This window comes from Trichogramma pretiosum, unplaced genomic scaffold (assembly GCF_000599845.2).
Source record: "Trichogramma pretiosum strain Unisexual culture from Peru unplaced genomic scaffold, Tpre_2.0 scaffold4, whole genome shotgun sequence".
Taxonomy (NCBI): domain Eukaryota; kingdom Metazoa; phylum Arthropoda; class Insecta; order Hymenoptera; family Trichogrammatidae; genus Trichogramma; species Trichogramma pretiosum.
Window position 1 is genome coordinate 291,698 of NW_019641688.1, and position 24,828 is coordinate 316,525.

The following is a 24,828-nucleotide window of genomic DNA, read 5'->3' on the forward strand; positions in this document are numbered from 1 at the left end:
CCGCTGCACCGCGTGCTCGCGTACATATGGTGACTTCAAAATAATTTTCCCATTCGCACATGTACTTCATATACGTGCACACATGTATGTATTCCTGCGTACGCGACGTTCTTATAATGAATACTTTGAAGTATTACAAGCAGTTTGCGTGTTTTGCGCAAGTTTTCTATCCTCTTTTGTATATCATCCATCAAAAGGCTAACGATTCCAGCTGCACTGCAGAATTTCTTGTGACTTGAAAAGAAACGTACGTGCCGTGTATGGATGTATGCAGCCAGCGAGTACGTAAAAATTATCGTGCACAGGCTTGCATCGAAGTAAATTAATCGTTATGCGAAAAATCGAGGGGGAGGAAGAAAAAAAAAGTAAATGTCCAATTTATCAACCTCTCTTGATTGATATTGAACAATACAATATAAAGGTGTCTGTATATCGGGTATTCGTTGATTTTAGCACGCAGTATAATACCGCTTCGGAGTCCGGCCACGGCGGCGGCTCTCGGTCCATAACTATACGTCGGCCTTCAATATATATGAGTCGAGGTATAATATAAGCTGCGCACCGCTGCCGAGGAACACATGTATATAGCTACGTATATATCGGAAGAAGAACCTAAAGTCTCGAAAGAAGAGAGAGAGAGAAGCAGCAAGAGAAGAAACAGATTCAACGGCCTCTCGCGCGCAGTGTGTAAGATACCAACGTAGGCATATATATATACGAGCGTAATTCCAGTAGTCACTACATTGAAAGGGATGCATATAGTATTATAAGGAGGTGAAGAAAGAGAAAGAAAGAGAAAGAGAAGAATCGCAAGGGGGTCGACCGGTTGGGAGAATGAGAGAGAGAGAGAGAAACAGAGAATGATTCTGCGCAATCTGCTTTTAAAGAGTATGAAAGAGCGAGAGAGAAAGAGAGAGAGACGAGCGAACGAGAAACATTCCAATCTCCCTCATGGCAGAAAACTCGCGTGCTGTTGCTGCTATACAGCAGTGTATATGCGCCGCGCTTATATACCACAAGTCACCATGATTTCAAAGACGGTCCACTGCTCTCTCTCTCTCTCCCTACCTGTGCCTCGGTGCCTGACTCTTGGGCCTGTGTCCTTATTTCTTTTTTTTTATTTTCTTCTTTTTTTTCCCCCTCAGCTTTTATACATTAGATATACCGCGAAGATCGTGACCCATCTCTCATGCTTCTTTCAAAAGATACGCTTTTTTACCTCGACTTTTTCATTCGTTTTTTGCGTTCATCGTCGTCGTCGTCGTCTTCTTTTTCATTTTTATTCTTCATTTTTGAGAGAGAGATTTTGACCGGTAGCTAATGCCATTTTGTATATATACCAACTTTGCGAGCGTATAGGCGTCTCGCGATGCTTTCTTTTGGTCACAGTTTAAAGAGGATTTTATTTTCATCGTTGACGGGCCCGCGCGCGCGCGAGCTCGAGATTTTATAGATTACCCCTCGGAATTCGCTGCTTCGAGCTTTTATCGCTTTTTGTTCTCTCTCTTTCTCGCTCGCTATTCGGGGTAAAGTAAAAAATATATATATCTATACATCTTTATAAATAAATAATGCGGCTTGCGTAGCTTTTTCACGATTATGCTAATGAAAAAAACATTTTTTTCATTCTACCAAATGACTCAGAATCTTTATAGACCGAGTATCGGTGCAGCACAGCACACAACTGCTCCTTATAAGCACTGGTGCCCGACACGATACGCTGCAGTACGGGCGCGGAATTTTATGCCGCATACATTTTTCTCACTTTTTCACGCGTTCGATCTTGCGAATTACGTGCAGCGTGGACGAGACTCGAGCCAGACACCCTTGTCATCCTTGGCCTCGCGATTCTCAATAATTATACAAACGTGCATGATACGTGTATATTTTTGACATTTTACTACACGCTGAAACTATATACATTTAAATGGCCGTTTCGAGTATTGGCTTTAACATACAATTACGCCACTCTTGTATACATTTTCGCACGAAAATATTTTGTTCAAATTTTTATACACGAGTAGTGTAGCACGTATTCCTGTGTGTATATGGTTACGACGGGCTCGCGCGCGCGTAATTTGCAATAAACATCTCGTTTGCGTCGAAAAATCCGACGTATGACTCAGCGCGCGAAGAATTTTCTCATAAGGACATCGTTAAAAAATTATTATTATCATTTTTTTCCTGCGTATATAGCCTGCTGCTGCACCAGCGCACCACCACTGCAGGCATCACGCACACTACTCCGCGACGCATGCAGATAAGTCGGCTTATAATTTGCTCGTTATTAAACGTCGTGTAATAACGTCGCAGTTTTATTATTATATATATCTCGAGAGCGTTCGCGATGGGCTCGCTCTCGACCGGCGCATTATATAAAATAAGAGCGAAAGAGAGAAATAACGCAAATATCATAACGTTATAAGCCGAAGATTTAGATCGATATCGTCGTGCGCAGGTATGCGAATACATATCGTAGACACCTGCAGCGTATTTGTAATAAAGTTTAGTCATATTGCAAGCTCAATTATCAGCGCGGCGTATAGCTGCACGTGGGTACACACGTATAATAATTAATACTCTCGACTAGATGGTTCATAAAATGAAAGATACGTGTGTTTTCGTCGCGTGGCGCGCACAGTATTTTCTCGGGCGCATTAAAATAAAATATTCGTAAGCTAGAATCACTTAGATGCGTGGTTTTATAAGGTTCACGCGATAATGCGTCGTTAAACTTTCGAATACTGCGCAGAGTCGACGATGGTCCGCGTACCTGAGATTCGCGCAAAAATAATACTCGAGCTTATCCTCCCACCTTCGAGCGGCTTAAGACACACCGCTGCGAATGCGCGGGGTTATAACGCATAACTGTACACGAATACATATAATGCACACGAAAGAGAGGCGCAGGAGGCACGCGCGCGCGCAAAGTCAGTAGCGATCCTGCACACGAGTCAACGTTACGATGCGTAGGTATTGAAGCACACACGTGCATATACCTTTAACAGTATAAATAAATGCACCGTATATATGCCGTGTCCGGAGGAGCTTCATAAACGCAGCAGCATTGCAGATCCGCGTGCTGCTACTGCTCGCGAGCTGACCAGAGAATATAATGTAGGCATTATATAGAAGATATCTCTCTTGCTCTTTCCCTTGGCTCTCTCTCTTATACTACTACTATTACTACAAGTACTACTACGACGACGACGACGATGACTACTACTACGACTACTACTACTACGACTACTACTATGCACACATAGCTGTATGGCTCGTCGAGTAAAAATAAACGGGCAATTAACATTCCGCTTTCATCTCTCTTTCTCTCGCTTGCGATCGCGCTCGTGTGTGCACTGCACACATGCGTCTACGTACACGTATGTGTAAGTGCTTATGCAGCAGACACACACACACACATATTGCAGATCGCCTCCGTATAGCTCTCTATCTATATCTCTATATCTTGTGAACGCAAAAGAGCAGTAGGTATCTCAAAAATGTCCAAGTCAAGCCAAAGATTCTTCTCTCGACGAACGAAATTCCCGGAATTCTCGGGGACCGTAAGATTATTTTCTCGGTTGAATGTTTCGTCTCTCTCTCTCTCTCTCTCTCTCTTTCTCTCTGTCTTTTACTCCCAACTAGTCATACCATAAACATACAACGTTTATGCACGCACACCTTTGTGGCGGCCATATAAATACTTTTCACACGGATATGGCCATTTGCAGTTTTTTAATCTATCAAGAGAGGTAATATTAAAAGGCGAACGATCGTTTTTGACGCGCCACCGTGGATATATATAAGCGAACTCGTATTATATACGTACAGCTCGCTCTTTTGGTCTCGATAACCTTCGACGATTTTTGTTATTGCTTTTGCACTCTTGTGAGATCGCGTAACGAACTCGTCAAAAAAAAGAGACAGAAAAAAAATTCAACATTCCCTCCACCGAGTTTAAAATTGACAATGCCGCATTCCGATCTCGACTGTCATAAATGCACCGCACACCCAAGTCAAGCTCACACACAGACACACTCGTGCTCACCCACTCACACATAAACATATACAGATGCACGCGCATTATCGGCCGATAAAATCGCCACGAGATTACGCGACGGCAATAGTGATAAGCCAGAATAACCTAGCACGCCGGTTGATTTGTGCGTAGTACATTTATTTTGCACGTCTGCATCGTATACGCAGTACGCAGGAAAAATTACCCGCTCATTTTCCTTTCGAAATTCGCACTAATTTTTTTCACCTCGCTTCGTTGGGGTTGCAAATGTAGGTAAAGCACGCGTACTATTTCAGAGTCGGAGAGCCGAGAGCTCGTTTACACGTGCATTGCGCACGCAGACATTATAACCGTCGATATGTGCTGCAGAATCTCGTTGAACGCTGGTAACGAAACGCGCAAGAAAATATTAGGTTCATCTGCGCGGTTCACTTGGAGATCGTCTGCGTATGTATGCACTCGCACACGCGCATACTCGTGCACGCACATAAGCAAAGAGTAAAGCAATCGTTGCAGAAGCGTATATATAACATACGTATACTTGCTAGAGATAAGGCCTCGCGCGCGCGCGAAACTGCAAGAACGAAAGAGAGAGACGAAGAAGAAGAAGAAGGAGGAGGAGGAGGTACACACCATTTGCATCGGAATGCAACCCTGTATCGCGCGCGGGCATTTACGTGAGTATGTGTGAGTGGGTAAGTATACGTATACACACTGTGGCGGATGCAATGCTTGGCGCGCGGCGGGGCTTGCATTAGTATATGGTTGCTTCTCCCAAAACAAGAGCTTTTATTTATGCGAAGAGAGAGTGAAAAAAAAAGATTACTGAATTTAGCGTTTTGGGTCAGTAAATTTCTTTGGAAAAGTGACAACAACGGCTACAATCTTCAAATATTAAATATTTAAGTGTTCGTTAAACTTATGGAATTCCCATAATAATGAAATAATAATTCATTTGTAATACGTGAGAGTATGTATGAATGTATACATTAAAATGAATTTGAAGATATAGTGAGTAGAGGAATTATTTTAGTTATGCCACTGTTAAATGTAACGATGAACAATGAATAGTCATCTAGTAGTGGAATGTAAAAAATTAAGAATTTGTGCTAATAGCTATAATTTTAATTTGAATTACTCCGTGATTTTTATTAGCCTCAAAATACTGGGACGATAAAGAATCTTGTCTTTCGGGAATAATCGGCCACATGTATTTCAATGGCCTTATGGTCGTTTCATGGTGCTGCCCTCGAGCGTTACCTTTGTGAATTTTCGTCACGATCGCTGTCTGAGCATAAGACACGTGCAAAATTGTATCATCAAAGTGTATATGCTTAATTATGAGAATTTTTATCGACGATTGACGATTTTAATAGTAATTTTAATTAAAACATAATATATGAGCGTAATTTCTATTATTCAAAGAATAAGTAAGACACGATGATATAGTTCAAAACGTCACTTCGTGGGCATACAATCGTACGCACATACCGATGTTTAGTCTACTAGGTGTCGATTTTTTTTTTGGCCAACACGTACCCGGCTTCTTGTAGCGCGTCAATTTTCCGTGCTCTATAAAACCAAAAATAGCGAGCGATCGCTGCACACACGTATTCTCATATACCCGCAGTACGGTACGTATGTACTACGCGTTGGTAAAATCGGTCCCTAAACAACTCGAGCTTGAGAGTGAATCGACTTGTTCGAGTTAAGCCACGGGCAAATACACACGGCCATGAGTATAAAAAGAGTCAACGCGTTCAACAAAAATATGTAGCTACTCCGAGAAAAAGCTCATGGTAAAAATTGCCAAGTTTGCTGGGAAAGTGTCTTGGAGCCAAGCTGGAGCAGTCCTTCATCATTCTTCGTTACAAAAATTATTATAACATAGTAAAAATTACTACGTTCCTTGAAAACCAACATAGTTTGAAGATCCACGACACTTTTCTCTGCAAAGGTAGCAATTTTTTACTATAGTATTTGCTCTTGCTCTGCCAGGGGAATATTATAATTTCAACTTGTGCTGCATCTCGCACACACAAACGTCGGGGTTCTCTCTCTCTCTCACTGTATCTTTGGTGTCGCGTTACGTTGTCCGCGCGCGCGCCGCATCCTCGATTCGCTCCTCTATGTGCATTCACACACATACACAGACTCACATTTGAAAGCGTGTGTGCACGCGTGTACTCTAACTCCGATGCAGTAACTATACTGCTTCTACTATATGCGTACATACATAACTATACATGCTATATGCACATAAGTATGTGTGTGTGTGTAGAGTGCGCCAAGCGCGTCTCGCTTGGCCACGCGACCGGTATGCGTTACACTGCTGCACGAGCGTGTAGAGAGCCATGCAATGTCGCGTCTTACTGCCGCTGCTGCTGCTGCTGCTGCTCGTCCTCGCGTAGCATATAAGCAAGCAAGCAAACATGCGGGCGTTGACCGGAAGTCACGACGATTTCCCACGAGGTGAGTCCTATATACATACACATACACACACACAAACACGTACTCGCGTTGCATATCCTTCTCCTCTTTGCAATTGCCTTTACCGTAGTATACTACTATACGTGCGTATATACCGATATGTAAGCGCGCGCACACGTTGTTCTCTTTGTGCGTATTATACACGTCCTTCGTCGTTCGTATACATATTGCGAGTATGCATTTGTCTAAGCGCGAATATACATATACCAGCTACTCGTGGATACGGTGCGGGTATATGATTGAAGAAAGAAAAAAAAGGAGTAACAAAAAGGATGGAAAAAAGAACGATGCAGATGAGCTCGCTCGCGAGTCGAGTCTCGAGATTCGACTCTATTACCGGCCGTGTCTGCCTGAGCTGGATGAATATGAATCCGTGCGATCACGTTCACATATTATAGGCATATGCGCAGCTCATTGCCCCGGCGAATGCATCAATAACTTGACGCGTACATATAGCTGCTGCTGCTGAGGATTATGATTTACGTCGCGGCGTGATGATATTATTACAGACCGAAAAACCAGTTGTGTGTGTGTGTGTGTGTGTGCGAGTGCAGCGTATAAGAGTCGATGCGAATATATGCAGCATGTATCATAATACCTATCGCGAGATAGTCGCGACGCGCAACCGATAACGAGCTCCTCCATGGGTCTCTTCTTCTCTCGTAAATTAAATGTGCGTAGCTATATGCAGCTGCGTATAAGTTATAATATTATAAAATCGCACTCCGAGAGTAACTCGCCGCTGTATAACGAGAGCTCACCAGTAATACTTTGATTTAGTCTTTGGCGATAGTGTCGTAATTTTCATACCGATTACAGTGTACATTTCAACTTACACAAAAATGTTCAGTTATTATGACTCGATTTTGCTTCGCGTGTTCGGATTTCACAATTTTTGCTAAAGTGTTACAGCATATTTTCCACTCATTTGTCACATGGCATATTTGAACGTGATTACATTTGGACCTCATGTTTTGACTTATACAATATTTTTTAGCTTTGCCACTTGCAGATTTACAGATTAAGGTACTCGCCATCTAGTGGTGAATACTTGAAGTTTTGCTATCGTATTTACAGTGATTGGAAACTGATCGACATTTTTCGAAACGATGAAGTCATTTGCCGGTCGATTAAAATGCGCTTAATATTAGTAAGATAATTGTTAAAGAAAAATTGTCAAAATTAAGGCATTATTGTGGTATTATTTTTAAAACATTAAATAACCATTTTTCTTGAGCACGCCATTATTAAATTTGAACATTTCTACCTGTACACTTCACTGTGACAATCATTAGGTTCCAAAAATATGTTATATACATGCACATGGATCTGCTGATTATACGATACGCATAATAATAACTCCAAAAAATAAACTTCACGCCAAACACGCAGCAAAGACAAAAAATGAGAAGACTTTTGAATTTCATCCGTATGACATCACGATGTCGTTTTCCATCGAGAGTGTCTCGTAGTATATATTATTCGCTCGTACAAACGTACACATATAATAATATATACATACGTATTATAACCACACACCGTAGTCGAGGCACATGGCTCTCGCTATATATTTATATATATTTATTCACCGTGGGAGAATGGAGCATCTGGAATGCGAACTGACGCGCTCGCGCGTTATTGAATTTTCGCGCGCGAATAAATTGCTACAAGCTCGACGCGCAACGACGACGACGACGACGACAAGCCTTATATACAATATAGCGCGAGCGCACGTTTCGAACTTTCGTGCGCGCTAAGCCGGCATGTCTTGTTTATATTGCGCGCTGCCAATGTGACTTCGAACGGCTCCACTTACACACAGACACATAAAGGTTGATAAACTAAAATAAAATAAAAAAACGACGTTTTAGCTAAAAAATGCTCGAACCATGCTCGAGTGCTTACGCACGCGGTACACACATACACGCGCACACATAAAAGCTCGAATCGCCCACTTAGCGCGGCTATCGAAGAGTTTAATCTCCGCCGCGAGCTTGGCTTTTACAATTTATAATAAATAAATACGTATCTTATCTCGTATAAATGTGTATGTGTGTGTATATGTGTGCCTTCTCTGCCGAGGCTTGAGAAGAAAATCGCGAGGCGAAAAAAAAGTCACGCGAGCAGAGCTCCGCTGCGAGCGCGCGCGCGCACAGATATGCAGCACGTAATATATCTGTATAAATGCATGTGCGCGCACATATATGTATACGTGTGAATTAATCAATCACGGCTCGCAACATACGTATATTATATACCTAGTGCGCTTTAATGCGCCCCAACTCTCATTGTATTTAAATATTATCTCTGTAATGAGCTTGTACGCAGATATAGATATGTGCACGCGCCGCGCGTATGCTGCACGTGTGTGTTCGTGTCTGTGCTAGTGTGTGTACGAGCGAGCGAGCGGTGCGCGTATAACCCGATGCACAAATTACATTCGACGAATAAATCATGTGAAAATTTCCCAACGCTTCATCCATCACGAGTAATTATAAGTTCGTATACACAATATGAGATGCAAGGACAGAACACTTGCAGATATATATTTCGAATGCCGAGGGGCCCTTTTTTCCGGTGAGAACGCGAAGATTCGAGATCTCTTTTGTAATACGTATCAATCGATATTGCCGTAAGTTAAACCTCTTTAAATAAATTATGAATCTTAAGTTTTATATTCGTAAAGGACAAGAGGATCATTATAAGCACACCCGTTTAAGGATAAGTATATCACTACGACGATTGCTGCTGTTAGAAATTCAACTTTCAGAATGTCACATAAACATTGTCACCAGTGCAAGTTAAAATACTACGCAGGAACGTATTGGAGCTCGTTGGAAATCCTACGTATGCGCACGAACGATCCCCGAGTCTATGCACGCGTGGGTGTCGAGCTTCGCGCGTGTATCTATTATGTAGATTACCAAGCTGCAGCGACACACGACAGTTGCACGTTTTCGCGCGTCGAATTCAGGATGTTGCTGCTGCGCAACCGATCGCGGCAAGAAGAGTTATACTTTTCTCGATCCTCGAGGCAGCTTTTTCACACGTCGGGGTGATTGAGAGAGAGAGCCGAAAATGTCACGATCTCGCTGTGCTCGATGTGTTGCATTCGTATGTATGTATAAGCTGTTTTTACGGCGCGCGAAACACGTATAAATATAAATCATAGCAGGTGAAAAAATAATTTATGTTTTCGTGGAGATCGTCGTCGTCGTCGTCGTCGTCGTCGCCGCGCTCGGTAACATAAAAATAAATAAAAAAAAGATAAAGGAAGAAAAAAGTCAAGGGATCAAAGGGGAGCTGCGGCGGGAAAAATAAATGAATAAATGAATAAAACGTAAAACGGCGACGTACGACGACACATAATCGAACGTATAATCTCCTCTCATATATCCGACGCGCTAATCTCATCGTTTCGGCTACCGTACATATGCGCGTGGCAGTGAAAGAGAGAGAGAGAGAGAGAGAGAGAACGAGCGGCTCTGTGGCAACTCGACGCCGAGAATACCTTTCTTCAAGTGAATATATACTCCGACTCCTGCACACGTGTGTTTGTGTGAGTATGTGTGAGTGTGTACATATGCACACACAAGCAGAAACCTCAGTCGAGCCGCTCGCTCGCGTGTGTGTGTGTGCGCGCGCGCGCGCGCGATCGCTTCATAAAGCTTTTGCCGATGATAAATCTGCAACACATAGTATATAGCCGGCTAAAGCTGTGTGGCGGCAACCCTTTTGCGAAACGCGCGAACGAAAACGTGCCGACCACACGGACGTGCCGCCTCGTAAATATTCCCTCCTTCCCTTTACCCCAGCCCCCCAGCAGCAACTCTTTTCCTCTTTTTCTTTCTCTCTCTCTTTCTCTCACTTGACTTGCACTTGTTGATTTTTGCTTTGCCTCGTTTTTTTTATTCTCTCATTATACTTTGCCCGAGAATGAGAGAGAGCCGTAAAGAGACTTTTGGTTGTCTTCGCTGTGCTGCAGTTGTGTGCTGCACTGCACGGGCGCGGTGTGCGACGAGAATGGAATGTAAAAAGGTGAATAAAGTTGAAAACAAAAAGCTCGTCGAAAGAGCGAGGACCAACTGCGCAGCTGCTGATAAAGTGTAGAAAAATGGAGCTTTATATGGAAATGTAAAGACACTTGTCGTTGCTGTGCGCGAAAGTATCTTTTTTTACGACGCTACAACGGTGATTCATACCTTAAACCTATACATACACATAAACACGTAAACCCATACGTATACACAACACACGGTGTATCAAACACACGTTGCATCGAATCCGCTTTGATTTCATCCTTTTGGCCGCGCGAGCAGACCCAATGACTCACGTTTATATACAAGTACATAAACGGTGTGTATTCGGTTTAAGAGGAAAAAAAATTCGTCATTCCACTCACCTCAAGTGCGTCCTGTGCGGTTTGCAGGTAATCGCGAAGCATGGCTTCTTGAATCCCGCGCCATTCTTGTCTAGGATCTTCCAGCTGTGTCGTTTCTGCGCGATGTAAACAAAAAGAAAATTGTTAATTTTTCTTGATCCAAGGAGTTGTAAAAAATAGTATGCAACGTTGATTACTTACGGTTAACATGATTAATGTAGTAAACACCCACGTGTTTGTCGCAAGCTTCCTCCCAGCCGAGTGGCAGTTCGTTACCGATGCAATCGGCGAAGGTTTGGGGTTTGGTATATCTGCAAGCACCAAAGAAAAAATTTGTTCAATTATCTGTGACGATATAACAATTATGCATATTTCAAGTAATTTCATGATTCAATAGCACTTAAGACGTGTAATTTTCAATTTCAGATAATTCTATGGAAATCCAAGTGGAAAAGATAATTGGGATTTTTCACTGCTGCCGAGATTTCTTCTACGAAACAGAGAATTGAAAGTAATAAACCTAACGCGAGATTAAAAAAAGTTATGTTTTCACGGAAAAAAGAAAAAAAGAAGAAATTGAACGATCATCGGAAATGATGACCAACGCACTAGCGCAAAATTAACAGCTGCGAAGAACGGAATGAGTCGCATTTCCGGACACGTTGTTCATTCTTACGAATCTTTTGTTGGTTCTCGCGCTCGAGCTCTCTCGCCCGGCGCCGGAAATTCCATCCGTATCAGCGATAACGAAGTTATTTTTCACGCTATAATGAACGATTAAATTCTTAATGAGCGCGGCATACTCGTAGGCCTTTCTCTTCCTCGTTTAGTGCATTTTTTCGTTTACTTTTTGGTGTCATTATGCTCTGCCGGTTAAATATACGGAGGAATCGAAAAAATCAGCTCGTCAAGTATAGCGACGCGTCCGAGCTTGCGAACGACCGAACGAAGCGGCCCGACAAAAAGTCGAGATAAATTTTCCACGTATGAACGATGACCGAAAATAATTTTTTCCACTGAATAATTTTTTTCATTAAAATATGCATGACGTACGAGGCTACACAGCGTGTGACTTGATTGAAAAATCAGTGTTGTTTTTTTTTCAACGTCGCGCAGTCAAAGTCCGAAATTCAAGCCACGCGCGCGCGCGCCAGCCGGTCGATGCAGCGAAATTCCAAAGTAATATAACTGCGCATAGCGCAACAAAAATTGCCGTCACACACATTATTTCGGTGGTCCCCGATGGCGCGGATGCTTATGCACACATATAGCTCGTGCTCGCGAGAGAGAGAGAGAGAGAGCGGTATGTAAAACGCGAACCGTTAGCATTGATCGGTTTCACTTTGATTAAAAAAGACGACGACGAGGAAGAGAGAAAAAAAAGAGGGCACGAAATGCGACCAGGCTGCAGCCCGTCCGTCCCGTCGAGCTCGCGAAACCGTTGCAGCAGCAGCAGCTGCTGCTCACAAATATCAAAACGAGTTCCCGTTAATGAAGATGATTTTGCGGTTCAACGTATTTTCTCTCCCTTCTCTCTCCTCCGCCTACTGCTTCGCGACGGCCGGCGAGACAGGCGTGTTGGGCGCGATTTCAATTTTTTTTCTTCTTCAGAATATCCATTTCGGATAAATATCGATTTTTCGATTGAAAAATTTAAAATACCGTACTGGGTTTTGCCAAGCTTCGAAAATAGGTTTACAGGGGTTTCGAGTTGCGAGCTTTTCATTTTTTTGGCACACACACACAATGTTGCAACCAAGCGAAATCAATCATTTATCTTCACACCTTCACAGACCTATACTCAATTTGCATTCGTAAATCTCGAAGTATACGCTGATAGGTGTTACGTGCCAGCCAATACGTACGAATAAGCATAAGGTGCTATACGCATTGCAGCAAGCTCGTAAGGAAATATTATAATGATATAGCGTGCTGCAAGATATACTTTTTCGTTCCATATTATTTTTTTACATCCCAAGTCTCCTGCGTGCGCGCGCTCGAGGCAAATTCCAATACTCGAGACAGATGTTTCGCTGCCGTGTACGTTAACGATTCGTACACACCGGCCACATATAGCACACACGTGCATATATATCTCGTCAATGTCAAAGAGATTTCTGGATATATACCTTGAGTTAATTTCGCGCGATCGAGCCGCGGCTCGAGCGAAACTCTGATTGATACAGGCCGAGGCTCTCGCTGTGCGTCAGATAATAAGTGTAACAAACGTCAATTGCGAGCAGTCACTATCTTATAATATATCCACGCGCCGATGCACGTGAGCGCGGTCAAATAAATATAGCGAAATTGATGCAATCATTCGATTATATTAGTGGCTATATCGGACGTGCTTTAATTATCTCGTACAGCACAAACCTACAAAACTGCAAAGCTTTACCATAAAAAATATTATACATATCCCTGAGTAAAGTTTCTGATCGTCAGCCTGGAATTCGCATTGTTTCTTTTCTATTCTGCGCGTTCGATATGCATTATATACCTTTTAATAAAAAAGCCTATATCCTATCCACACGAAATCTCCCGTTGACACCCCGTGGTGATGATTTATCATACAGGCCCATATACGCACGTCGTTCTCTCTTTTGCGTTTTTTTCGCCTTCCTTGAAATAACTATTATTTCGGTTGGTGCGAAAATATTCGCCGGTAGCTTGCGTCGATAACATCGGCTTTCAACTCCACTCTCATCGTCGTCGTCGTCGTCGTCATCATCATCATCAAGTTAAGCATATTTATCGCGTCTCTCGAGTTTTATAACCCAGAGCTGTATACGCGCGTACATATACCTATACATAATATCCTTGCCGGAGGAAAGCCTAAGCTCTCCACGCACATGCACGTCGTCGTCGTGCATTCCAACACGCATCGAAATCTCTCCTTTTATGCCGTGCGTATATATATAGTACCTATACATACATAGAGCGCGTATATAGTTTTATACCTTACGGCACATGCGCGCGCCAAAGCACCGAGGAATTCTATATAGATGCGCTCCACCCCCTCATTTCCCCGGAGGGCGTCTCGCGAGCGCTCGCAGAACACCTACTACATATATAGCTGCATAACGCGCGAGTCGAATTTTTCTTTTTTTTTTCTTTTAAGCTTTAATGCATTGAGCTATATGAGAGCGAACGATGGAATGTGCGCGAGTGGTAAATGAATCCGATGAAACGATGATTACGCTGCTGCTGCTGCCAGTGTTGCTGTTGGCCAGTTATTTTATTTCGCCCAGACGAAAATCGTACATCGTTTTTGTTTTTTAGAAGACGACGAAGGAATTTTTTTGCATTATAATATACGATGTGTTTACAAACGCCAGAAATATTTTCTATATCGTACACGCGTGCAATATATCGACGCCTGCAGTGAGTCAGAAAGTAACAGCCAGAACTGCGAGAGCAATAATTGACTCACCAATACAATGACTGGGCAACGTTGATATACACGCGAGATAGACGCGAGCATTTTTTTTAATAAAAAATAAAAAAGAATCGGTCATTTTTTGACAGTTCAATTTCTCACTCGTAAAATATTTTGGCCGTGACAAAAGCGTGCACGCGTATTGTATACACGACTCCGATTTACTTTGCTCCGCTTGTCTGTATGTGTGTGTGTGTGTGTGTGTGTGTGTGTGTGTGTGTGTGTGTGTATGATAAACGTACACATAATGCAGTTTTCACTTTCACTGGCAAATTCCAGGCACATGCGGCGGGCGGAGGTTCGCAGCCAATTCGCGCGCAAGCGACAACTCGCGACTTTTTGAGCTCTCTTGTTGGAGCCTGTTGCTGCTGCTGCAGTGTAAGTCGTTAGGTAAGAGAGCGAGAGAGAGACCGAGAAAAGAGAATCGTAAATAATACGCGCGCACTTGAAAGCCATATAGCCTAGCTCGCGAAAGCTAGTTTCCGCGCCGCGAGGAGAGACTCGTACACATATACCTAGGCGCCAGCGCCTTCTAATGTATATAAACTGCGCCGTGTGAGAAGCTGCTGAGCCGAGTGAATGAGCGAGCGTATACGAATTCCGATGTATCGCAGCCACCACCGCACTTACTACTACTATGTACAAACTCGCTCTCGGTCTCGCGGACTTTCTTCAATCTATAAATCTCGATCTGTCTTATGGAGCGCGTGCGAAAGAAAATCTCCTATTGTACTGGTACAGCGCAGCCCCACGCGCTCGTCTCGAGTTGATGGTAAAACCTATATAATATTATTATATACACCGATGTCTCTCGCTACAGAATCCAATTGAAAAATCAAGAGGATTTTCACTGGTGCGCTTATTACAGCTACAGACACTTCGACATGGTCACGAGCTGCATCGTGTAACGTATAAGGCAGTAGCGCACGATTATTGTACTCGCACAAGCAAGTCCCATTGTCATCGCGGCTCTCGGCTGTCGCGCACGACAACGGCGAGGAGAAAAACATATACATACGCGAGACACGCGGCGCGCGCGAGTTAATAGTTTTATATACAAGACAACTGTCTCGCTGCTGCCACACGGTGGACGTTTAATACATGTGTGTGTATGTTTATAACCGCGAATGATTCTAATATAATATATGTCGCCCTTGGCCTTTTAACGACGAGAAATAAGATGGGGAGAGAGAGAAAAGAACGAGACTCCGAAAGAAATGCAGCTGCTGCATCGAGAATCGATTGCATAACGAATGTCGCGCCGTCGACACAGAGAGAGATGCACGAGTCCCAGATGAAGATAATATTATGCATGTATTTATGTTTACTAACAATCCCGCATACGCTACGTCAGAGATGCGGATCGAGTCTCTCTCTCTCGCTCTATTTGCGCAAAAACCCATCGAGTCGTAGTAATATACATAAGGCAAATATATGTTTTCTCGAATCAAAATTATATTTCAGAAAAAAAATGATATCCCAACGCGCAGAAATGTAAACTCGCTTGTCCCTCGATTATGTGTGTCCTCCATGGGCACGCACACAGACACAAACGAGCTTAAACGTACGTCATATATAAACTGCACGTAATATATACATCGAGCCAGGCCAGTTCATGCAGCAGCAGCAGCAGCAGCAGTGGAATTCCGATCATGCACCTTGTATAAATTGCTCATTACATTAATTCTCGACCGAACTGACACGCAATAGTTATTATAAATTTCACGCAAATATAAATATATGAATTTTTTTGCAGTACACCGCTCGATTCTCTCGCTCATACGTTTTGTACGCGTTTTATATTATAATATACGCGTCCATGATATGCATGTGCACTGCATCGTACGCGCGCACATGCGTGCGTGTCCGTGTGCGCCTGTGTGTGTGCAGTCCATGAATGCCGCCACGACGTCGAGACTCTCGACGAATCAAACTTCGCCGAGCGAGCCGAGCCGTGCGCGCGCGGTATGCCAAGGTCGACCGCGAGGCTGATGCAGCAGTTAATATACGCAAGAGACTCGACGACTCGCGAGCCGCAGCACATGCATACTCGGCGCATTATATATACGTGTGAATTCAAGTCGAGCCTCGTTGTAGTCGTCGTCGAATGCTGCATGCGGATTCTTTCGGTTATAACTACATAAATGCCATCATTTCAGTTCATTTGCTACTATATGGAAATAATTATTTCTCCTATCGGGTAGCGGGCGATTTTACAAACAACGAATCGTTTGCAGCATTTTTTTTATTCGAGACGACACGCGGCAATGCCAGTGTCAAATGTTTGTATATTACGGCGCTGTATGTATAATAATAAAAAAATTGAGCAACGAGCCTCGCGAATATGACGAAACGATTGCGCCACAATTTCTTCGAAAATATTCCAACGTAATAACGTAATGTGTACAATGAAAAAAATGTTGGTGTGTGTTTTTCACTGCTTCACTCGTCTGCGCGTAGAAGCCCATGCAGACATACACGTGCGCGCGCGACGACGATCTCTTCCATACAGTGTAAGTATAATTTGAAAACAACTAATAATGCGAAAATTTGCAAGTCGCGGTTTTTGCGCTTGACGCGCAGCAACCAAAACACGTCGCGTCGCGGCGCGTGTCGCAGTTCGCAGGCCGAAAATTGCGTCGAGCGCGTGCGGCGCAGCACGCGGTAGCTCGCACAGCTCACACAGACGGTAAACAACGAACGTACGAAACGAAACGGTATATTGCAATACGTATACGTTTACTCTCGCGAGGATCGTAAAAAAGGCACGCGCACGTCGAAATGTTCTTCTATGACAAATAATAATGCTCCGAGCGAAAGACGCATGTGAGCGTGAACGCGTCACGTCTTACCGCGCGCGCGCGCGTCACGTAGATTATAGTATGTATGCGCACACGTATATTCATACGTAAATACGAGTAAAAAAAAGTAATAATAAAAGTTTTGTGCGTACATTCATAAATTTTGCACGTTGTTTTTCATCGCTGTTATGATTATTTTCATTTCAAGCTCGCGTGACCAAGGTATTTAGCGTCTATCGCGGGGACATGTTTTTATTGTTATCGCGTCGTTCGATGATAATATAATTCATCAAATTACATGTACAACAGAAGGTACGAGGATCGATGGAATAAAAACACATGATGAAGTGTATCGACAGTTTTTTCCATCGTCTCCTCTCTCTCTCCTCGAGCTAGCTCTCACGATCGCATCTCTCGCGTTGCTGTTGCATATATACGTCTCGAAGAATGCGATTGCGGAGTCGAGATCATCGTGCGCGCCTCTGCTTGCGCGAGTATAGTGCCGCGCATGCATATTACATATAAATGTAATGTAATCGATACGTGTACACATACACACACATTTATATACATGCGGTGATACTAGTTTCGACTGCACGAAATTGCACAACGACATACATTTAAAGCTGAAAGAGAAGGAAGGTACCCGCCGCGCGGGCGAGCATCTCTCGCGCCCAATCAGGGCTCTGCGTGCGTGCGTGCACTGCGAGCCGTGTCGCAAAATTACGTCGCAAGCTTACGTTATATTATGGCGCGTCGCAGTATATATGGGCTCGTCTATACGGAGTTATTGAGCAATCGCGAGCGTTAGTCCGATTGGAATTTACGCGCTGTACGCACGTCCGAGTTGTGCAGCCGCAGCCGTAGTACGGCTGCATTCCTTCACTCGTTAAAAATTTACAAGTCGAATGAGAAGCCGAGAGTTAGCTAGTCGCCAATTTTTCACGATCCTCGTAATTTTCGCTCCGTCTATATAATACAAAAATATATATCGTATGTTTGTTTCTCTTTTCTTCAAAGCTCGCTCGCAAAAGTGTTATTATTATCATCGAGAGCTACCGCGTACTGTGCGCACGTCCATCAGATATTCGGCTCCGCCGCCACTACCGCCGATTTTTCAATTTACGGATCGGAGAAATGAAGGCATGATAATATTATATTATTCGGTATTGCGTATTATATATTGAATTATATAGGTTTGCGCGTGGGGGGCACATATTTTTTTTTATTTTATTTCTTTTACTTCTCCTTTATAACTTTTTCGTAACAGTAATAAATTCGAATTGGTATATTATATGCACGCGCGAGCTCACGAACGCGAATAAAAGCGTACAGCGCAGTTGCAGTAGCTATTGCACCGAATGATATTTTATACGCTTATCATTAATTTCCAATATCTTTTCAATATGTGTGTGTGTGTACGCCATGTAGCATATAATACACGCGTTATATATAGAGTCAAGCCCGAGCCAGAACGATCTCGAGCGATTGATTTTCGAAACTATATATAATATCGCGTAGGAAAATATTTTGCCTCATTAAATGTGGCGCGCCGTGGCTGAGTTTTCTTACAAAATTATTATTATTCATATGCGCGTTCGCCGCGAGTGGAGCGAAAGAGAGCGAAAAATATTACGAAATCGTTGCAAGCACGCAAGTATATTTTTATTAATTTTTTTTTCATTCAAGGGTCACAAGTCGAACACGCTATATAATGCCTTTGCTCTCAGAGTTCAGCGGCTTTTCGCGATTCGTCTCGAAGGTATTATATACGACGATTCATAATACCACTAGCCAACTCTCTTTCTCTCGCTATCTTTCGACAAGAGCTAGATATTATACGTCACACGCGGCACAGCTTTCAGGCGCTATTCTCACAAGCGCTTCGTTTCTCTCTTACATAGCACAACACAGATCTTTCTCTCTGCACAGACGAATTATTTTGAAAGCTTAACTCGAGTATTTTTGGCCGTGCTTGCGGTATATATCGTCTACGCGTGTGTATGTGTGTGCCTATATATTCGACCTGGCGCGCGAGCTTCGCATTTACGCGTGCGAATCGAAAATTCCCACAGTTTTACGTAAATCGCCTCGCCATGGCCATAGCCGCAGCCGCAGCAGCAGTCGTCGCGCAATGCGAGAGAGAGACTCGCCTATTCTACATATCTCACGTACGATCGTGAGGGGGAAAAAATACCCCGTCGTCGTTGTCGCGCAGCCTAGTATGAAAATTTATGGAAAATCCTTTGTTTGCACGTTGTCGTGCCTCGTGCTTGATGTACGAATGCGGCAAACAAATGCACACACATGTTGTCGTATAAATTAAGTGCGTTTAGTATCACGTACCTAATGATTCGTCGAGATTCATTTATGTACGCAATAGCAGTATAATAAGCGAAAAAAATTTGTCCGTTTTATTTTTACTTGTACTCGACCGAGTCACGACCGTTTTTTGATTCTGTATAAAATTTGCGCGCCTTGCGCTTGCGTCACAATGTACAAAAATTGGTGCTAAGATCTGAAGAGCACACACACGTGTCCTCGTTGAAGTACGCGCGCGTGCAGCGTATAGAAGCTCGAGCGCGGATAGACGCGCAGATATTCCGCGGCGCCCGTGTATGACGTATGCAAATGTTCTCGCAAAAAGCGTAACATTTGCCCCGAGCACTGTATGTGTGTGTGTGTGTGTGTGTGTGTGTGTGTGTGTGTATGTACGATCGTTGTGCGCGACTTATTCCTAAAATTGCTTGATATTACACATTTTCGATAAGCGATCAGTTGGAACGAAAGGCGGATCGAGGCACATATTTTCAGAAATGTATATTCGCACGACAAATTTCGCTGTACAGCAATCCAACACTACACACGCGTTATATTAATATTCGAGATGAAGATATCGCAATCTGCGCCGCCACCGCCACCGTCGTTTGCCACAGCGTGTATCTCTGCGGTCGTTGTCGAGTGTGAGGCGATCGCGCGTGCACATGCGTCAATGAGCGAGAAAGACAGACGCGAAACAGTGCCGCGCGATACTCGCCGCTTTTTTTTCTTCCTCTTCTCTCTTTTTATTAATCGAATTCACAAGTACATATCTGGTGAAATAACGTATATCATACGTTTACCAATAATAAGCTCATGCGATATGCGTATACGATTGTCTCGAGAAAATTTCAACGTTAATTCACTGAGCGTATCATCGGATTTGAAAATTGTGCCGGTATAAAATCGTGCGAATCGGAGCTTTCGTAATATATATGTCAACGTGCTAATTTGGCGGGACGCAGGACTCTTTGAGAGCCTATAGTCTATACTCCGTTCTCAAAAATAAAGACATATTTTAAATGTCAATTTAATATTATACGTAATATAGTAAATAGCCTTGCAATTACGAGAATTGCGGAACTTTTTCGTTAATAAGAGTTTATAATATATGTAATGTACACAGCGATCCGCGACTTATGCGCGCGCGCTACTCCCAACTATATATATCGTAATCAGCAGCAACGAATTTTACAATAGGTAAGAAAAAAACTCGACTCTTTTCGCAGGACTATTTCGTTCGGCGCGATCATTACTATTATTACACGCTTTTCAGCGGCAACAAATAACTCAATTTGAAAATACAATAGTAGTAGTAGCTTATATATAGCCGAGATATATAGAGAGAAAGAGAGACGCGCGGCGCAGTAGCTACTGCACTGCACTACAGAGCTACGACCGAACGCCGCGCGCGGCCGGTTTACAACTATATAGATATATTATACGAGAAATACGAGTGTAAAAGCAGCAACAGCAGCTAAAACAAGTACGCACACATACGCCTATATGTGTATGAGTGTATGCTATACGTACACGCACTCGAGTGCGTGTGCGTGCCTGGAATGCGAGTGAAACCTATGCATTCCGAAGCTGCAGTTGCCGCCGCTTAAGCTGCTGCTACTGCTCGAACGAAGCTCTCGAGTTGTTTGCATTGTGGCTTTTCACGCTGTGGGTAAGGAAAAGAAGAAAAAAAAAACTGCCGCTCGATTTTAGACAGCTATATTGTCCTATTGATCGGCAGCTGCGCGCGTGAACGTATATATACGATCGCGTGTGTGCATTTTTTGTGTCCCATCGACTCTCTATTTATACGCGTCGATAATGGATTTTTATATGCATACGAGAATCAAAAGAATCGCTATATTATGTAGACGACATTAAACGAGATACTTTACGATAAGCCGATTATTCGAGTTCCCGTACAAGTGTGTGTGTGCGTGAGTGTGTGCACGGCATGCGTACTTGTGTGTGCAGCTCGCACGTATTATGTTATATATAACCGATCGAGGCTCGCGCGTAAATAATATTTCACGGACTCGAGCCTCGGCCGTAAACGCGAGTCTAATTCCTAATTATGTTGTAACGCATTTGACGCGTGCGCGAGCTCTCTCTCCCTCGTGTGCGTGCGGGATATCGATTTTCAAATGCGTATACAGTGGTGTGCAGTTCGCTCGTGTGCATTATAAAGTCGCACGATTTGTCGGTATGAATGGGTGCTTAATTTATTTTCTCCTCTCTTTTTTAATTCAAATCGCGGCTGTCTCGGGCTAATATGAAGATATTACGAGAGGCACAATCGACAATGTTGCATACTGCTGTGGTTGCTACGTGAGAGTGCAGTATGCAACTTCTGCAACTGCAGCAGCAGCAGCAGTAGTAGTCGTCGTAGTACATTTTACCTCCGCATTCCGCAGGCCGTACTCCGAAGTATGTGTGTGTGTGTGCGCATGTATGTATAAATATATATAACGCGGCGTATATAGCGTGCACAGTGAAAATAAATCTGACGGTAGCAATTTACGAATATACGCATATCTATCCTATATACGCGTACGTGTGCGCACGTACACATATACACGTACGGTACATGAGAACTGAACTCTCGGTGCTGTGTGCAGCTTCAAATCGGTGTGTAAATACTATAGACTGCTTGGCAGCTCGAGCGCTGCGAGTCGCGCATTACGGAATACCGTCTTTATGTGGCTGTGATTCTTCTTTTTTTCTATCTTTCATTCGAAGTTAACGAGGATCTTCAGCGCCCGCGCGAGCAAAGCAGCGATTATGTAGCTCCTCGTGGGTATGAAAAAAAGCGACGTACATTAATTCCGTCCTCGCAGGGGGACAAGAATCATCGACGGTCAACAACCGGCAGCATCGGCCAACGTTCTATCACTCGTTAATTTATGTTATCTGGCTATTCTTACGGCAATCGACTTACTCGAACAAAAATTCAACACGCGCAATTTTTTGTACGAAAAAACAATTCGACGACGTTTTTAACATTATTCAGCACGCTCTGTCTCTCGGCTCGATACATCCGCACACTCGCTCTTATAGGCATTTGAGCGCGTGCATAAGTGAATCTACGCTCACACATACATGCGCTTGCCTGTGAATATGAGCGTATGTATATAGTCGAGTTCGCTCGGTGCCGATGACCCGATGGCTGCTGCTGCTTGCGAGCACGCCGCGCGCGTGGTAATCTAGCGAAATGTATAGCGCTTGCACGCACCCGATGCGTATAGAAGCACGCGCGCCTGCATACCAAAAGCTCTCGAAGCGTTGAGAGCGAGTGTATAACATACACGAGAGAAGCAGCGGCAGCATACGTTCGACTATATTACACAGCTTAAATACACTACTGACCCACAATTCGTTCGGCGCGCAGTAGGCTCGCTCGTAGTCGTCGTCGTCGTTGTGCGCGTTCGCTTTATAAAGAACCTATGTGTGTATAAGCCCATACAATGTGCCGCACAAGCGCGCATATTTTTCAGAGCTCTTGAGAGAGAGAGAGCTTCAATTCCATATCGGGATAGCGTTAGCTTCTCCGCATGTGCTGCTGCAATTGCTATATGTACGCGCGGCAATAGAGGTTATCGCATTCGATTCTATTCTACGAGCTTCTTTATCTATATATATACGTGTGTGTATAGAAGAACGCATAATATCGTACATATACTTTTTCCTTTCCCGAGCCTTTGTGTACTTTTACTGCTGCAACTGCAGCTGCAGCGTGGATGCTGTGCGCGCTAGGAAAATTCCTCGGGTTAAAAATAACGCGCATCATCGCTTGCACGCCGTCGTCGCACAACACGCGTCGAGCTTAACTTACGTATATTTGTATAATATACATAGCGTGTGCAGCACACTGCAGTGCCCCAAGAAGGAGGAAAACTTTACGCTTATATACGTCAACATGTGCGTAAACGCGTTTATATTATTGCCATGTATACGTCGCAGCACTGACGCTTTTAAGGAGACACGAGTGTATTTTAACGAATCAATTCTTCTGCCGCTACAATGTTATTACATTGCCGATAATGATTAAGCAATGAATTTTGTAATGCGAGCAAGAATTTCGAAGATTAATGTTTCTAATCGACCTCGCTTGTGCGAGGTCCGAATTTGTTTGCCGCATCGCTTCTTTTGCTTATATGCTGTGCATAATACACTGCGCAAAGTATTAAGCAAAGAGACTCGGTCACGCAGACAATACAATTTTTGTGTAAATTGTACGCGTACGACGTCTACGTCAAACTTGGTGAATTTAGACTGAAAGGCGAACAATTGCGTGTTTATACATCGATTAGTAGAACGCGTCTGTGCAAATACAATATAATATTCGTAACTCGGTAGTCACGTCTCATACATATTTTACGCGATGAGTCGAATGTACACGAAGACGTTAACGACACTCGATCTTTGAATGAAAGAAAGGTTGAAAAGTACGGTAAAAGAAAGCTCACTGGTATTTTCTCACGAGCAAGCGCATTTCCATTGCGCCAGACACCTACGTCTATATAATAATATGCATATATAACGTGTTTATGTGCGCGCATACCTGCCGCAGCAGCCACAGAGAGCTGCATTATAATGAAAAGCGTATTATGGACGCGTGGCGCAGCACAAACACACATATGCAGCGTACCGATCGCTCCGAGCAACGCAAGTTCAGTGTCAACGATGATGTATGTTACACACGCGCGTATACATATTATATACGAGTGTCTTTATGTGTGTATATTACTCGATGAGCGAATACGCCCACGCACTTTTGCGCGCGTGCGACTCGTGGCTGCGCATATACGTCGAATAGATATGGGCAATAAGAGTCTGTATGACAATGCGCGTATTATGCACGCGGAATCGCGTAGTAAAAGATCGCGATTACAAATGTTTGAAATTTATGCGCGATATTGGCAATCGAGCGACCTCTCCTCTGAACGCGAATTAAGCGATTCGCGCCGCGGTCACAAAGTGCGGCGCGCGTTGCGATTGCCGCAAGATTATGGGACTTCGCGTTTCGAAACTCTAAATCTCTATTTCTTATTAGAAGAACGATTGTAATGATACGAGTATATTATATCTATACGTACGCGGTGCCTTATGGTAATTTAATAATGAAAAAAAAAAAGACTTACACCGAGGCTTCGCCATAATGAATAATATATACCCGTGCTCGCGCTCGCCTACGCGATTCCCGCGCTAATGCGTGCTGCTGCAGGCACGCTCTCGAGTTCTCGTCATATACAAAAGAGCGCCAATTCGAGAGCTTAATAGCGCGCGATAGGTCGACTCGAAGAAAAAAAAATCTAAATCAATGCAATCGCACACATAAATACGTGCGCGAGCTATAATACATCGCAAAAGTCGTCGCTGT

The 24,828-nt window shown here is 43.5% G+C and overlaps 1 protein-coding gene across 3 annotated transcripts in view; it reads right to left on the bottom strand.

The window, feature by feature from the left end:
• Positions 1-24,828, bottom strand: part of LOC106656298 (protein kibra) — a 72,176-nt gene that overhangs the window by 29,162 nt on the left and 18,186 nt on the right. For all 3 annotated transcript variants that reach the window (XM_014377186.2, XM_014377183.2, XM_014377185.2), the window contains exons 3-4: positions 11,091-11,200; positions 10,911-11,005 (exon numbers count right to left, since the gene is read on the bottom strand). In XM_014377186.2, the coding sequence (XP_014232672.1) occupies positions 10,911-11,005; positions 11,091-11,200 (205 nt within the window). The remainder of the gene's footprint in view (positions 1-10,910; positions 11,006-11,090; positions 11,201-24,828) is intronic.